This window comes from Gigantopelta aegis, chromosome 4, assembly GCF_016097555.1.
Source record: "Gigantopelta aegis isolate Gae_Host chromosome 4, Gae_host_genome, whole genome shotgun sequence".
NCBI lineage: Eukaryota > Metazoa > Mollusca > Gastropoda > Neomphalida > Peltospiridae > Gigantopelta > Gigantopelta aegis.
Genome location: NC_054702.1, coordinates 4905696 through 4924384, shown reverse-complemented (window position 1 = coordinate 4924384; position 18689 = coordinate 4905696). Strand labels below are relative to the sequence as shown.

General features: G+C 38.3%; 1 protein-coding gene across 1 annotated transcript in view; it reads right to left on the bottom strand.

The window, feature by feature from the left end:
• Positions 1-3678: 3678 nt before the first annotated feature.
• Positions 3679-18689, bottom strand: part of LOC121372100 (fibrillin-2-like) — a 51925-nt gene continuing 36914 nt past the window's right edge. Inside the window, exons 31-43 of the mRNA XM_041498363.1 lie at positions 16612-16734; positions 15958-16080; positions 15381-15503; positions 14678-14800; positions 13948-14070; positions 13181-13303; positions 12503-12625; positions 11943-12065; positions 11039-11161; positions 7699-7821; positions 7307-7348; positions 5152-5226; positions 3679-4143 (exon numbers count right to left, since the gene is read on the bottom strand). Coding sequence (XP_041354297.1) covers positions 4046-4143; positions 5152-5226; positions 7307-7348; positions 7699-7821; positions 11039-11161; positions 11943-12065; positions 12503-12625; positions 13181-13303; positions 13948-14070; positions 14678-14800; positions 15381-15503; positions 15958-16080; positions 16612-16734 — 1445 coding nt within the window. The 3' untranslated portion in view covers positions 3679-4045. The remainder of the gene's footprint in view (positions 4144-5151; positions 5227-7306; positions 7349-7698; positions 7822-11038; positions 11162-11942; positions 12066-12502; positions 12626-13180; positions 13304-13947; positions 14071-14677; positions 14801-15380; positions 15504-15957; positions 16081-16611; positions 16735-18689) is intronic.

Sequence of the window (18689 nt, the reverse complement as noted above, 5' to 3'; positions counted from 1 at the left end):
AGTCGTAAGTACGTAACGTGTTGTGACACTCCACACTCAGCGCTGCACGGACCTGACATTCATACGTCATCAAATACACATAACCATTGGACAGAATCAATGGGCAATTTGACAGGCTTTGAAACCAATACGATATTCTCAAGCAGTTCAGAATATCCTATAACAAAAACGTTGAAGGCTAAAATAAAACTAGTAATAGATTTGTTATTTTATATACAAACATCCAAAATTTGTCCCCGTTATACTCTAGTTGTGACGTCACGTTCTCGTCATTTAAAAATGACCCCGCTTGTAACAATCTGCAGTATGCTTACGCTTCTATTTGCAATAAATAAGTTCATTGAAGCCGGACGTGAGAATTAAAGTTGTCCGTCCAGTACAAAGTTTCACAAAATCCCCATGTGTCATCCACTTTGGAGTCTCCCTAATGATCGTCTTATATGGGAATGGAAAGAGATTATTGCAACCGGCTCAACCTCGCCGTATTTCGGTACTGTCTCATGGTCTGAATATACTTCACCTAAAAATAATGTATTATGCTCGTTGACGAATGCTCGCTATACCCATAACACCAACATATCCCTGTCAGCAGCATTCGGTGCTGGCATAGATAATCTTGACTGTTGCCTCTGTAGCCGCACAAAAACGACTTGGATAATCAACCGACGGGGTTCTCCTCGTCTCCTCTCTTCTCAGCAGTCTCAGTTCTTTTGTCTGTCGTTGGGTTGGTCGTCTCTGGCTCATCTGGAACATCAATCTATCTCCTGGTTCCTGTGAGTGTTCTACTTTTCCATTCTATTTTCCTGCCGCACCACAAACACAGGGATATCCTTATATATCTTGGATAATGCGAGGTTCCTCTTCATTTCAAAACCATCATTTCACCATAGCCAGTTTTAACCAAAACTTTGTTTGCAGGATGGAACCCCGTTATATTCCCTCTACATGTTGTACTGTACTGTTCTGTATGATCTTACAGTCTTGAAAAAGCCTGACGTGTAACATAGATTCTTATTTCACGTCGGATTTTGTTCAATTTATAAAAGAAACACAACAAAACGGAATATACCTGATACCACTGTAGAAGTGGGACATCTTAGATTGTAAGACAACATGTGTCCGTTGTTGTGTCACAGAGATAGGGATATAAGATTATCTCCTACGTATTTAAGGAGGATACAAATGATCATTGCCAGGTATACTTGACAACGCGAATCTACTCACAAGAGTTCCATCCTTATAACATAGCGCACGATCTTAATAATGAGAATTCACCAGAAAATTCCAGATATTTAGTGTGTTACGAAACCAGAAATTATATCTTGATTTGTTGATGTAAAGCGTTATTTTTAAACGACACAACGCAAACACTGTTTATGTGATATAATAATTTTTGACACTTATTCAAAACCAAAAAGTAACATATAAGGAAAAAATGACGTTTTATTCGATGACGTTTTCAACAATTTATTCTCTGTATGTACACTACTAGGCTATTGTTGAACAAACTAAACAAAATCATACAAAAAATCATACTGGATATAACATAAATACATCATGACGGTGGTTAAAATTTAGACCTCTCTGGACTTCCTCTCTCTCTCTCGCCTCACTCTCTCTTCTCTCATTTCATCGTTGTTATATAAACAAAATATATATAGAACTGCAACTTCTTTACAATATATCGTAGCCATGTTAGACGTTAATGGTACAATTTACAATATACATGAAAAATAAACGTACTGTCATTGATTTTGTTTCAATTTATAAATAAAACGAGAACCTGTACCACTGTAGAGTGGGACACTAGATGGTAAGGAAAAACATGTTAAAGGTGGATATAAGATTATCTCCTACGTATTTCGATACAAATGGATCCCAGGCTTGAGATACTGTCACAGAGTATCCCCTATGACATAGCGGATCTGGTTCACCAGAAAATTCCAAGTATTTAGTGCATTTACGAAACCAGAAATTAGGCTGACATTTTTAAACGACACTGCAACCCGTGATAGATATTTGTATAAAGTAGACATATAAAAAATATAATTTTTCAACAATTTATTCTCTGTATGTACACTACTAGGCTATTGTTGAACAAATTAAACAAAATCATACAAAAAATCATACTGGATATAACAAAATACATCATCGGTGGTTAAAATTTAGACTTTGGACTCCCTAGTTCAAATGCCCACTGCTTCTCTCTCATCGTTGTTCAAACAAAACTATAGAACTGCAATACAATATATCTACATGAAGACAATGGTAAAACTAATGAAACGTACTGTCACATGTATCCCCTATGACAGAACTGGTAGACGTAACTGTGGTATTTAAAGGTGGCTGCATCTCGAACTGGACCCGCTGAGATACTGTCACATGTATCCCCTATGACAGGACTGGGAGCCGTAAGTGTGGCATTTAAAGGTGGCTGCATCTCGAACTGGACCCGCTGAGATACTGTTTGGTGCACTGTTGCTTGTAGGCTGTACTATACCGAATAAAATCCCACAGGCGACAGTGTTAACGTTTGTGTTTAAAAACACTATATATCATATACATGTAGCAATCAAACTATGACCCATAAATATCAGTGCTACAATCCCTCCCTCAAAATACTAACTGAAGAACATGGTACCTTCCATGACTCATTTTCGATATAAATACTAACTGAAGAACATGGTACCTTCCATGACTCATTTTCGATATAAATGACTGCTTTTACACCACCCCTAGTTTCGCACAAATGTGTAGTACCTTTTCAGGTACCCCATACAAGTTTCAAGCTCATGGCTACTTGATACAGTGGTACTAGATGAAATAAAATTGCATATTATGTTTACAAACACTGTCACATTTATCATCAATTGCAGGACTTTGGTATTAACTGCTCTATCAAAACTTAGGTGCACCTCGAACTTTGACCTGGCCGAATGTTATTTGGATTTGTACTACATATAAGTCCATAAAACTTAAAGAAGTATATGTTAAAAACTGACATTTCATACACAGGTTGTGTCTCATTTAAACTTTTTTTCTTTTCAAACAAAACAGTTTTGCGCTTTCCCTTGGTAGGTAAATACTGATGAGCCATATCTTTTATCTCATGATTTATATATTTATAAGTTTAAGTCTCTTTGGTATGTATGCACTTTTGTAAATACATAAGTGCTGCTTGATAAAATAAAATAACATCATAATCCTACATTGTATGCCACAATGTCACTGAAGTATCTAATAACTTTGATCTGTTGATCCATGGTTTTTCAGATCTATAAGTATACCTTATACTAAGATAAACAGAAGTACACAACAGTTCAGTTATAAATGTAAAACAATATGTACACGAAGTCTGTTCGGGACACGTAGTTGCAGTAACAATGTGCGAATAACGTACTTTATGTGGCTAGAATTCGGAACGGATGTACACTATACATTATTATTTTAATCAATATCTAAGACATACATATTAATTAACAACTCTCGTTTTTAGTATAACGCGGATAACGGTCACAGACCATTGAGGCCATCATTACACTTTATATTGTTTTTATCAAAGGTCAAAGTAGTATAATATTTGCTCAAGATCACTTTGACATGAATACAAATTGCAGCATTTTGTAATTTAATGAATAAATGACAGTGTTTTTGCAATTTAATGAAACACATTCTAGCGTTCTGATATTTAATAAAAACAAAATACAACAAAAACAGCAAAATAATCGGCTATAACAGAGTTTACATTTGCAAAAAGCATAAAGTTAGTTGCACTACAATTATCCACATTATGTATTCTTATAATCATTAAATCATCTATGATTTGTCCATTGTGCAATATAATACGTACAAAAGGCACTGTCATCCGCAAGACACAAACGCAGACAGTCTGCTAATAGTTCAACATAACATTTGATGAAAAAAATGTAAAAGAAGCAAAACATATCACATGTGTTGGCAGTGTGATGACATTCACTTAGGCTCAAAATCATACAATCAATGGTGAGCAAAGAGTCATCAGCTAACTATTTCTAGCATGATGCTGTTAATGAGGAGCAACTTTGAAGTAGTCTATAGTTCCACTGGAATTCTCAATCTCATCCCTCATTTCTTTCTTCCGTTTCTGTACATTTATTTCATGCCCTAAAAAAGCCGAACATTAATGTTGTACTGACGAAGGCAAAATAATAATCAAAATATTATCACCTTTACTAGTCTTGTTTAGCATCAGGATCAAACGAAAGGGTAAAAAAATGCATGAATTACCTAAAGTTTTAACATGTTCTAGTCGCACCTCAAACCCCGCTCAAGTGAGGGTTTTTTATAATTGTTTTCAAAATCATGATTCAATCCCCTAAACATATCGCTCAATACAGCCTAGACCACCACCACCACCCCTTAGAACTGTCTACATACACCTCTGCCAAACGTGTGTCTATGAGGAACGATTTGGAAACATGTGATGTTTGTACATGTACTACGACTGATCAGTGCTTGTATCATGCTGTCTGACTGACACTGACTGATATTTACTCTTCAAGGGTTGTCTCTTCTTACAGACCCGTGTACGAAGATGACCCGTCGGGCCGTTGTAGATAAATATTGCCTCCAAAATATGTTCGAGATACCTTTTGAGATTTGTAACTAGTTGCTCAACGGTGATGACAAGGTCACCATAACCATACCATCCAATACAATATGGACGACCGAAATGGATTGATCTCCAGTTGTTGACTTGAAACTGATTAATGTGTGACGTGAAAGTTAACTTCCACGCGAGCCCTGTAAACGTTTTAGTTGTAACATACGTTAAAATGTATGTTAAACTTGTTTTGTAAGGTTATGTAAGAAATAGAATACTACTACATTCGTGACTGTCACAAGATCGTTGTCTCAAAACGTATCCAACTCGATTTAGCTCTTTAGATACAAGTTGTGAAACATCTGGGTAGATACATGACATTCCAAGACCACTCCTGTAGTGTTCTCATATCTTTACATGAGACAACAATCTACTTTCTTACTTAGAAAGATATGACAGGTTAGCTTTATCTTGTCTTTCTCATGAGACGATAGTTTACTTGCATTAAAAGTGATGTCCTGTTATCTTTGTCTTTCAAGCATTTTCGCGTAAACTACTAGTGTACTTACGTGTCAAAGAGAAAATCGCAATGATGATGATAGTAATAATCAACACAGCGGCTACCACTCCACCAATTAGGCCACCTGCGACAAAGAGAATGAAGATTTTACTTTTAGGATAATCTGTTTGGATACACAACAATGATATGACAGATGTAAGAAATGTTTGATTACGATTTTGGTGGGGGGAGGTTGTTGTAAGAAGCAATTGTTTTGAAGGATGGGTCTTATATATGAAAGATAGACACTTTCTAGTCTGTATCATCAACTACTTCGATATGGTGTGTGGTGTTTTCATCGGTTGTGGATCAGTAGCTTTACGGGTTAGGTTTATTCATAACGCGTTTGCGTTGACAATAAGACGAGAAGGTTGCGACTGTAAAACCACTGATCTACATCGGCAAATAAGAAAACACAGTAGGGTTATCCCTGTTTTAATATCAACTGTTTGTTGTTATTTGTAATACAAGTTGTCGATTTGTTAGGACAAACATCTGTTACAAACATCACCAGCTGATCTTTAGGTAACGAAGTTGGAGCTGGGTGTCTGAACCATTAGTGGTTCTTACATTGTTGTCTAACTTAACACGTCAATCAGCTCTTATGTACGGATTCAGCCTAATTATGAAATATCTTCATTTCTGACTTCAAAACTAATTCAATATTTAACGCATACCGTACGTAATATATACGGTATCGAAACAGTTTCGTTTAATGTCATAACAGAACACACCTGTTCTCTACTTAAGAAATAGCTCTACATAAAATCTGCGGGCGGTAAAACGTAGTTTTAAAGGCATACTGTCACAGATTTAAGGACCTTATTTCTCTAAAAATGGATAATAAATAGAAATTACATTAATTGTTGGAAACCAAATCTAGCAATTTCATCACCTTAACTGAACGATGGTGGAGTAGAATCCATGGCAATCCATGGCAATTTTAGTTTTTGAATTATGGACCATTGCCATAATTCAATTATGTTTACAAAATAGCATTAATAAATGGAGTATGGTGGTTATAAAGATGGTTGAATAAAGTAGATTTAGGGACAAATCAAATTATGTTTGCTCAGGTAATACTTTGTTAGACCATTAAATGGGTGAGTGGTCTGTGACAATATGCCTTTAAGATGCCCAGTTGTTAGCGAAGACCCATTTCAACTTATTTTCGTGCTTATATCCAATTAAGGTTCAAGCACGCTGTCCTGGGCACACACCTCAGCTATCTGGGCTGTCTGTCCAGGACAGTAGATTAATTGTTAGTTGGTTAGTAGTTAGTGAGAGAGAAGAGGGTGTAGTGGCCTTACACCTACCCATTGAGCCCTTAAGAACTCGCTCTGGGTTGGAGCCGGTACCGGGCTGCGAACCTGTACCTACCAGCCTGTAGTCCGATGGCTTAACCACTACGCCACCGAGGCCGGTCAGCGAAGACCCAATCAGTTTATCTCGGTATGCATCTGACATACACAGACCTCCCCGTTCAATGGCAGATATCACTCTCGCTCCCGAGACTAGTTGAAGGAGAATAATGTTTATATCTCCCTTAGCATGTGAATTTATATGGTATCAATATGGTAGTATCCATAATCTAAGTTTGAAGAACGATTAATCAATACCTTCGTGTTGTTGCCATGGCAAGGTCTACTTACACAGCACAACGTTACTGTTTGCATATTAAACATGTTTCCCCACCGCGACAGCAATTCTAGCTAACAGGATGTTTTATTGAAACTGTTTCCCCACCGCGACAGCAATTCTAGCTAACAGGATGTTTTATTGAAACTGTTTCCCCACCGCGACATCAATTCTAGCTAACAGGATGTTTTATTGAAACTGTTTCCCCACCGCGACAGCAATTCTAGCTAACAGGATGTTTTATTGAAACTGTTTCCCCACCGCGACAGCAATTCTAGCTAACAGGGTGTTTTATTGAAACTGTTTCCCCACAGCGACAACAATTCTAGCTAACAGGATGTTTTATTGAAACTGTTTAAATGTGCTACATGTCCATGTAATTCACAAAGTGGACAGTGAAATAGTATATTTGTATATGAAACCAATTGGTAACATACTGGAGAATGTACACACTTAAATAAAGTAATTTGATCAAATGGTGTTAAAAGAGTCTTTAAAATGACTACATAAATTATAATAAGTCTTACCTAATTCATTAAATTCAGACGGTCTATTTGACGCTGGCAGAGCTGAAACAAGGAATAATTATACATTTAAAAAACACTTCTTTGTTATAAAGTTAGTCTTATGCACAGTTTCATAAAAACCTACATTTATTCATATTCGTTACCTTACAAATAGTTACTACAGTAACTGAAATGTCCAATATATCGTTCCATACACGAATGCACACATACACACACACGAGAAATTATGTGTTATAAGTTAATTATAATAATATATTATATTCACTACGTTTTCTATAAAATATTTAACATATTTGTCTTGGTTGTGGCTTTATGTTTCTGGGTGTAAAATGGAAAGTTTTAGTCGTCACCTATGGAGAGTGTAATATGAGAGAAAACACCAAGATGTATACCTGCACAAGCAAACCCATCTCCTGTGAAGCCAACGCGGCAGGTACACTTGAAAGACCCGCGTGTGTTGATACACTCAGCATTGGAGTGGCATCCGTGCACGCCAGCTGAACACTCGTCCGTATCTGTAATACAAATCATAATGACAAAACCGTAATACGTGATCAGGAATCAGGGTCGTATCTGTACACTTGGCAAAATAGTGGATGATTCTATGAATCTATCTAGAACCTCGTCTACACAAGGACAGCTACTTTCGAGGAAATACTGGAGATTTCATCCCTCTTGTACCGCCAAAAAAATGACTGTCACTCCCAGACTAGTACCGGGCAGAGCTCATTAGAATAAGTATAGTTGTGCACTCATGAATCACTGTCACCAATGACAGAATAATCTACTAAAGTTCTATGCGCCGTAAGATTGGTCTGGCTAGGTGGGTCTGTCATTGTTTATTCCATGACAAGCAGTATATAACGGGTACATCAAAGTCCTACTTCATCACGACAAACGCGGTTTATCTTGATGAAGTAATTAACGTCTGTGTATTAAGCTGTTGGCAGGTTTATATCATTATTGTGTCACTTAGTTGAAGGATATCTAGGCTTGGGGTAATGTAGGCATTCTTTAGATCTAGCACTGGTATAGGGGACAGTGAAACAGTATAGCTAATGTAACATATACTTAAATCAATCATCGCTGTCCAATGGCGTAGCCGGGTAGGCGGTATGACCCATACCTCTTCTGCCTAAACTCACCTCATTTCGTTTCACCACCTTATGTGATCCCTGACGCCCCATAACATGACTCATAGACAGTGTGGTTTAGCCCTTCTCATATGGCTACATCAATACATATTTTAACATCAACTTGGCATATTTGTAAATTAAAGCTATTTGATGTCGGTTTGGGATCGATCCCCATCAGTGGTCCCATTGGGCTATTTCTCGCTCCAGCCAGTGCACCACGACTGGTATATCAAAGGCCGTGGTATGTAAAAGATCCCTTGCTACTAATGGAAATATGTAGCGGGTTTCCTCTCTAAGACTATATGTGACAATTACCAAATGTCTGACATCAAATAGCCGATGATTAATAAATCAATGTTCTCTAGTGGTGTCGGTAAACAAAACAAACTTTAACTATTTGGTGTCTAACATTCGACTTTTCGAAACTCATCTATATATACATTATTTTCTGAATGTCAATTATATTAGCTAGACCACAATGTCACGCATGGTATTGTTCCATTTTCACGAAAGTGGGTCTAAGCAACCCATAAATGAATTAAAATCCACTGTCAATGACACTGTCGACTAGTTCTAATGGCGAAAACATGCTTACATTTGCATGTAAATTAGGGCGAAAGCGAAAGGTCTGCTAAGTGCCCATAACTTGCTTTTTCACAAAGCGCTTCATTTGCACGCTTTGCACGTGTATTCCATGTTCCCAATGCTGAATTTCCGTATAATTGGAGCTTGCTTTTGTGTACGGTGCACACTCCAACTTCGACAATGGTACGACTTCAACTGACTATGGAAGATCGAGGAAGGGCTATTGCTTGGCTTCAGGATGTCAATACGCAAAGAAATGTTACTCTGAGACTTGTCGTTGGCCGACTGTGGCAACGGTACCAAGCAACGAATTCTGTTCGAAATCGTCCACGTTCGGGAAGACCCCGAAGCACTACAAATAGAGAGGACCGCTACATCACCAATATGGCTCTACGTCAAGGCACAAACACTGCACGCCGATTACGTGACAATCTGCGGACTGCGACTGGTACTCGAGTGTCTGATCAAACCATACGCAATCGTCTGAGAGCCAATAATCTACGCTGCCGTCGCCAGGCTGTTCGACCACCACTCCTACCACGTCACAGAACGGCCAGACGTCACTGGTGCACGCTTCATCTGCGGTGGCAACGTGTTCAGTGGGGTCGAGTGATGTTCACTGACGAGTCCAGGTTTAGTCTCCAGTTCAACGACGGTCGGGTTCGTGTCTATAGACGTCCTGGGGAGCGCTTCGCTGACGTTAACGTTAGACAACGTCACCGGTTCGGTGGTGGCAGCGTCATGGTGTGGGGCGGCATCTCTATCCACCACAGGACCCCCCCCCCCCCCTCTATGTGGTGGATGGCAATCTGAATGGAATCCGCTATCTGAATGAGATTATCCGGCCGTTGGTTCTTCCAGGCCTTCAGCAGATTGGCGGCGGGGCAGTTCTGCAGGATGACAATGCCAGACCCCACCGCGCCAGGGTGGTAACGGACTTTCTCAGACAACAAGGTATCGCCAGGATGGATTGGCCAGCATATTCGCCTGACTTGGCCCCAATAGAGAACGCCTGGGACGAATTAGGCAAGAGAGTTCGGGATAACCATGCCCCTCCGGCCAACCTTCATGATCTGGGTCAACTTCTTATGGCAGAGTGGCAGGCCATTCCCCAAGAGTTCTTCAGACGTCTGATCAACAGCATGAGGCAACGATGTGTCGAGTGTATTCGCACCAGGGGTGGATTCACACACTATTAAACGAATGTTCTAATGTGTAAAATCCATGTTTGACAACCTTCAACTTTGACAGCATGTCATGTGACTTTCTTGTATATAGTGACGTTTATTTGTGGTTTTTTGTAAATATGGAACAATAAATTAAATTTTTGGTGTAGTTTACATCATCAATCTAATACACTCTGAAACTTATTTGGTTATAAATTTTTGACCCTTAAATTGTTTTGAGTAGTATATATATAACCAAATAATAGATGTGATATCTTAACCAGTGTTTCTTAGAGCACATACCACCACCTTTGTTTTATTTAGTAGTAGTATGCCACTGATGAGAAACTAAATATGCCACTTTCTGCCAAAACGTTAACAGGACACTAATATATTTTATTCAACTAATACTTAGTACTGGCATACAAAATTATTATTCTATTAAATATGCAATTTTAAGCTAAAATATGTGATAATTTTCAATGAAAGCTTCAGAGAATACTACTAAAGCAATACATGTCCACTAACGTGCCGAAATTGTGTTAGTTTCTTTTAAGTGCAAGGGCAATGACTGTTAAAAATGGGTAAATCAATAAAAGTCAAACTTGATCTGTAACAGTTCATGATAAAGCTATAAACACAATTTCAGCTCAGTATTTGTAGGCATTGTGAAAAAACACCTGGAAGACTATGTGGGACAGACGGACGGACGAACGGATGGACAGATACACAAAAGGGCGGAGATGAAGCTAATATTCCCCTCTGGTTGGACCGGTAGGTAATAAAAACAATCCAGATTGATAACCGTAACCCCAGCAAAGGCTGGTGGGCGTGGCCCGACTAACCCGTGCAGTTGGTTCCATTCCACGAGTAGCCGAGTTGACAGTCGCAGGTGAATGAGCCGACCAGGTTAGTGCAGTTGAGGCTAGCAGGACATCCAAGCGTTACATCCGCACATTCATCAATATCTGTAAACACCAAACACATGACACGCTATTAGTTTGAAAACAGCCAGAAGTGTAATATATTACTTATCAAATTTAGTTAAACAAAAATTACAAAATACTTCTCACAATATTTAGGACCGTGAGAAACCAGGTTTCTTCTCAATATTATGTTTTAAAGATGAATGAATAGATCTGCAAGGCATATTCGTCTATTATAGTCATGTTCCACACATATTAATATATGGATATTAACCACCTTCAGTGACAATTGTTGTCCCATAGGTCAAATATTGTTAAAATAGCAACAAATTAAATACAAATCCGACGCCAAAAGCTAAGTCCCACCCACAAACCCTAACAATAACTCCCCATAAAACAACAACAAAAACAACAACTCCAAACAAACGATGCCTCTACTGAATGTGCAATTGCCTAAAAAGTATGTGGATTGTAATTGTAACATTGCACTCATTACGGTATGGATATTTGTCACATTCAGTGAAAATTGTAGGCCCATGAGTCATAGCAACACATATAAAATTGTAAGTTGCAAAATGTTAAATGTAATACAAGACAAAAATAGCCCCAAATAACCACATGCAAGCAAAGAACCCGAAAACATATCTCCCCAACATATATGCGTTGTATTTAATGTGTATTGAATTTACTGTTGTTTTTTCACAGCCATGTAAAAAAACAAGAAAGAATGACATACATGAATAGCTCATGCACAATCTACGATACAGAAAACATTTCGTCAATGCCATGCATGAGTTAGAAGACAACATAAAAAATAACATACCTGAGCAAAATCTCCCATTGCCTCTGAAACCAGTTTTACAAATACAGTCATATGTCCCCAGCATATTAATACACGTAGCCTTAGCGTGACATGCATGGGTTCCAACGTCACACTCGTTAATATCTGAAACAAATCAGATATTATATTCACTGATTGTCATATTCGCTATCGATCTTAAACAAAACAAACCTCAGACGCAAATATACATAAAGAGATACTCCATAACCCTGAATTTGAAGTAGCAATTACATAAAACGTGCAAATGGTAAACAAAAGTAGAGAACGTTAACGCAGAAGGAAAACTGACAAACACATGAGAAACCGGCTGAAGCATCTAAAGTATTCACCTAGCAGGCACGGCGGAGAAGGGTGGCCTGGCTCTAGCCCCCCTCCGCCTATAATTCTGAATATAAATATTATTGGTAGTAATTCTTAAGGCAGAGATGAATTTTACTTATAGAATGCAGTAAAATGTATGTGTTTATGTATGACAGTATAGCACGGTGTTAGAAGATCCACTCTAGGGCTGATTAGACTGAGAAACCACATGACAGACATACCTGCACAAATAACACCATCACCAGAGAAGCCAGTGTTGCACTGACACGTGTGGGAACCAACAGTGTTGGAGCAGACTGCGTGTCGACTGCATCGGTCAGTTCCCAGAGTGCACTCGTTTATATCTGTAACCAAATGAGTTTATAACAGTGTATTATTTATGTCTTCTTCGTTCTTGTTTATTAAAATATTGACTAAATGCTATTCACAACACCTGTCATATATTTCATATCGGTATACGGTTTCACTTTTAAGTTTTCTATATCTAAAATATCTAACATTTTGCGTCTTAGAGATTCAGCAGGTTTTAAAAAACCAAAATAATAAACAACACCTAGAGGTAATACAGAATAAGCGCAATAGTGTAGATTATAAAACAGATGATCAAGCGTTTCACATTAGACCAATTTTAAGTTTATTTTAATAATAATATACATGTATTTTTATGTTATGCGATTTTGATTTTAGAGTTATATTTATGTGTTAAAATAATTAATTTGATTAATTAGTTTTATTAATAGTGTAAATTGTTATAACCACTATAGATTAACTTGTTTGAGGTCAGTGTTTCCACAATGTTTTTTATAGTACGTAGTCCATACGTATATATGTGAATGATTGATTGTGTTATCTGAAATAGTGTACGCCACAGATCAGAAAAGAAACGGCTAACGTTTTACCTTTACATGATATTCCATCATGAATGTAACCATCAGCACAGGCACACCTGTAGGAGCCTATTGTATTCACACACTGTGTATCACTTGCACAGGTGTGTGTTCCTAGAACACACTCGTTTTTATCTGTAGAAAAAAAAACATTACTGTATTAAAACTCTGAGAACATGGTCAGTATGTTCGTATTTGTAGAAACATAAACAGCACTTGTGTAACAATATTAATCCATTACATGTCACTAACTGAACACCGGCAATTTTACTGAAATCTCTGTATTTAATTTAGTATACTGTTAAACATATGCTTACCACCTAGTAATTGTTGAATTGTGTCAACACATAGTTAGAAATGTATACACACACACACCGACATCCCGACACGCAAACACACTCGCGCACGTGCATACACACATACACACACACACCCACACATATATACATAATATATACATACATACAGACATACACAAACGAACGCGCGCGCGTTTAGCTTGGCTTTATAGACACGCTAATTTTGATATTGTGTAAACAAAATGTAGAATAGTCTCAAAAGCGACCATGTCCTAAACTGAATCAGAAAGAATTATATTCTCTGTTCATATTCCCTGATCAATATGCATGTTGCAGTTTTCTAAACGTTTAAAATCTAATTCAAATGTCCGTCTTTGATATTAAAGCTATAAGCTCTCACACACCACGTTAATGGGCACATTGTGTCGGAATACTGCCAATACTAATATACATGTATATACACTTGTTTGAACATCTTACCTGTACACTGGAATCCGTTCCCCTGGTAACCACTCCTACAGTCGCAATAATACGACCCAACTGAGTTAACACAGTCGGCTTTGTCGCTACACTGCGCTGTTCCCAGCGTGCACTCGTTCTTATCTGATAGAAGAAATAACAAACATTTTCCTTTTAACATACAATGCATCTATAACAAACATTCTGAGTACTGATAAAGCAATACATGTCTCCTACCAGGCCCAACCAATTTTCATATTTTCTAAGTTCAAGGGCCACAACTGTCTAAAATATATAAATTGCTATGAAAGTCGAACGTTATCTGTAACAGTACATGACAAAGCTCAATATACACGGCATTGTGAACAAACATCCGGAAAACTAGATATGGAACAGATGGACGGTCAGACAGACAGACACACACACACACACACACACACACATACACACACATATCACAATGTTGTACATGTAGTATTTTTATGAGGAACTATTTCCTAAACCGGATTATATTAAGCTGCTTCAAGAAGTAGTGACGTGACAAATGGTAATGTGGTGCCTTAAAGTAACAGCAGCCAACTTCTCGTCGTGGATTCACTTCTCAGATGCCTAAAATGTACAATAATGCCAACATGCTTGAACCCTAATTGAAAATAAGGTATGACATATTTATCTGCATGTACAATAAAACTGGGATAAATCTTCATTTTCTAATTTGTAGAAATTAGTACCCAAATTAAATAGTGCTTACCACTGCAGGTTACACCGTCGCCAGTGAATTCATCATTGCAGACACACCTGAACGAACCCGGAGTCGTAACGCAGGTTGCAAATTGGTGACAGCCGTGTGTTCCAGTAGCACACCTATCCATCGCTAGTGAAACAACAGTCAAATTACTTTAATTTCCATGTATTATATTTAAAGATGCTCATTCTAGTTCTTAGACACTGCGAACTATTTTCTGTTACAACTACATTTTATAATTTTCATTTACGCATTATCTACAACCTCTTAATGTATTTTTGTTTCCAAAAGCAATGTGTTTAAGAAACATTTCAAGCGAAACAATATAGGTATAGATAGATACAAGCATACATCCGTACATACAACATGCATACATATATACCTCAGGAACTAGGGTTTGGTCATTTAAATGTGTTTATATATTATTATATTATTTGTGTTTTAGAATTTGTTACTATCTTTCACATTACCAAAAACGAGACACATTTGTTCGTTCATATGTTCAAATAGAGGACACAATAGACATATCAAAGGGAGATTACTACAAAACTAATAAAATATTTATTCAGAAATCCAAACAAACTATAGCATATATAGATTTAGCAGAAATGGGCCACACAAATATTAAATATTTAGACAGAAAGATAGACCCTGTTAAGAGATAACCTTAGATAAAACATACATTATATACTTATGTAGAAAGATCTACCTTGACAGGTGTGACCATCTCCAGTGAAGCCAACCTTGCAGGTACACGAGTACGACCCTCCATTGTTTGTACAGACAGCGTTAACATCACACCTGTGTGTCCCTGACACACACTCGTTAATATCTGTAATATTAAAAACATAAAACAGTCACACAAAATCTAAGTTTCTGTTTACTTGAGCCTACTTCGTACCAAATGTCCTTATATTAGTAGGGATAGGCTAATCTCCTTACCTACCTTTTTTCAAAAAGAATGTTTTTTACAAGGTTTTGTTTTAATATTAAATGTGACACCACACTATGAGAGAGAGTACGAGAGAGAGAGAGAGAGAGAGAGAGAGAGAGAGAGAGAGAGAGAGAGAGAGAGAGAGAGAGAGAGAGAGAGAGAGAGAGAGAGAGAGAGAGACAGACAGACAGATACACAGATACACAGAGAGAAAGACACAGAGAGAGAGAGAGACAGAGACAGAGAGACATACAGTGAGACAGATAGACAGAGAGAAAGAGACAGAGACAGATATAGAGAGAGAGAGAGAAAGAGAGAGGGGGGTACAGGTAGGTTAGTAGATGAAGACTACCTTGACACGTTCGACCGACTGGTGTGAATCCCGGCTTGCAGGTACAGGTGTAGGAGCCTACTGTGTTTCTACACACCGCGTTAACATCACACCCGTGAGATCCCACAGCACACTCGTCAGTATCTGAATTAGTGGAAACACAAACATAGATTGAGCATTTAATGGGGGGGGGGGGGGGGGGGTTAAGAACCCCATGCTACATGTACTTAGATAAATGGGTCGACCCTAATGTTTTTCACTGTTTTTTGTCGATTTGCTATTGATAAGTAGGTAGAAAGATTAAAATGTAAAAAACAACACAAAAAAAAACAAGAAAACATTTCGAACAATGAAGGATCTACATGCATAAGACTGTATTTTCAGATAATTCATTCAGCATTTAAAATAAAGAAAAATGTCTGTGATAGGCCTACTAATAGCAGATTGTCAATAAAATATTTTTAATACTAAATAACTAATAACCAGCATAAAATGATTGGGGCATAGTATTAACAGAGACGAGTATTGTAATAAAAAGTTTCCATATATATAAAAATGGCATTTATGTATAAAAGAACAACTTTGTATACTTTTCCTAAATGACTGTGTGACTATAATAATTATGTTCTGTATAATAGTTAGCTCGGATAACATGTATCCTGGTTTGGTGTTCACCTGTACAACTGAGTCCAGTGCCACCATAGCCTGGTCTGCACGTGCACCTGTACGACCCCTGGGCATTACTACAGTTTGCATTGACGTCACATGTATGAGTTCCTTTAGTACACTCGTTGATATCTATAATAATAATAAGAAGAAGAAAAAGAATATAATAATTAATAATAATAATTTGCTACTAGTAATAATAATAATAATAATAATAATATATATATATATATATATATATATATATATATATATATATATATATATAATTAGCATCATCATTATCATTATCATCATCAGCATTATGGGAGAGAGGAAAAGACGATAAGAAGAGATAAGACTATGAGACAGAAACAAATAAAGGGAAGAGACAAAACAACTCGAGATAAATAATACATTTAATTACACACACACACACACGCGCGCGCGCGCGCGCACACAGATATATATATATATATATATATATATATATATATATATATACTGACACACAATGAAAACACAAAACAGATATTTTTCAATATTGTGTTGTGATTAATGAAAAATATATTTACTGGACTTAAAATAACAATTTATGAGAGGAAGCCATTGATTAGTACTTTTGTCTGGGTTTTAATCCTTGTTTTGTTCTCGTTACACATACAATAGCAGAAACACACAAAATGGTGTGAAATGCGTTCACTACATGCTTAATTATGCTGCATGCAATGCACGTGAAATGTCAGTATGTGGACACATAAAAGTCACATAACGGTGTCATATTCCTCTTCACATTAAGAATGCCACGACTCGGAGAAGAACAAAGGGAACGAGCGTGGGGCATGGTTCAGGGGGGGGGACTTCGCAAAGTCAAGTTGCTAGGACCTTCAGAATCCATCCTGGGGCGGATCCAGCTTTTCTGATGAGAGGGTGGGGGGTCCAAGACAAAAAAGGCACCATAACATTATGAAAAGGCACTATTGAAAAATTACACACCGTTCACATGGACCATAATATAATTATAGTGCTACAACAGGGACGCTGACAGACGTATTCTACAGTGTTCTATACATTGACAGAATAAATAAATTTGCAAAAAACCTAAAAATCCTAAATAAAAGGGGCACTTCTCAAATTTGAGGGGGGGTCCGGACACCTTGGACCACCCCCCCCCCCTCTAGATCCGCCCAGCCATCCATCAACTACTGGACGACTTGTTGAACGTCATCAACAGACCGGGAGTGTCCGTGATCGACCTCGACCTGGTCAATGTCCAGTTACGACCCCACGTCAAGATCGGCAGATTCGACGACACCACCTCCGTGACCGGTTCAGAACTGCAACGATGACAGCAAGCAACACGATAGAACGTCATGGAAGGCATATGCATCCGATGACGGTCATCCGTCGACTCAGAACGGCTAGACTCAGATGTAGACGCCCGTACAATGCTCTCCAGAATGGTAATCATTCACCAGCCTTTTACCGGAGCATTTTCTCAGATGAATCCCGTTTTTCTGTCTCCTTTGCCGATGGAAGAGCACGTGTGTACAGAAGACTCCATGAACGGTACGCTGACGGATGTGTGAGGGAACGTGATCGGTTTGGCGGCGGTTGTCTGATGGTATGGGGGGCAATCAACTGTGATTTCAGGAGTGATCTCATCATTGTCCACGATGCCCTTACAGCCCAGCGTTATGTTGACGTTATTCTAAGACCAGTTCTCCAGCCACTTTTGTGCCGTCACCGAAGACCAAGAGGTCCCCTTCTGTTTCAACAAGACAATGCCCGTCCACATACTGCAAGATTTACCCAGGCATTCCTGCAACAAACCGGTATCACCGTTATGAACTGGCCCGCCGTTTCACCGAATTTGAACCCAATTGAACACATGTGGGATGAGTTAGGACGTCGTGTACGTCACCACCAGCCACCACCGCGTAACGTCGCTGAGCTTGCACAGGCGTTGCAGGAAGAGTGGAGGAATATCTCTGTGGCTTATTTGAGATGTTTGTGCCAATCCTTTCCCCGTTGTCTTCACGCATGCTCACGGGCCAATGGTGGACACACCAGATACTGACCTTGATATGGGGGGGGGGGGGGGGGGG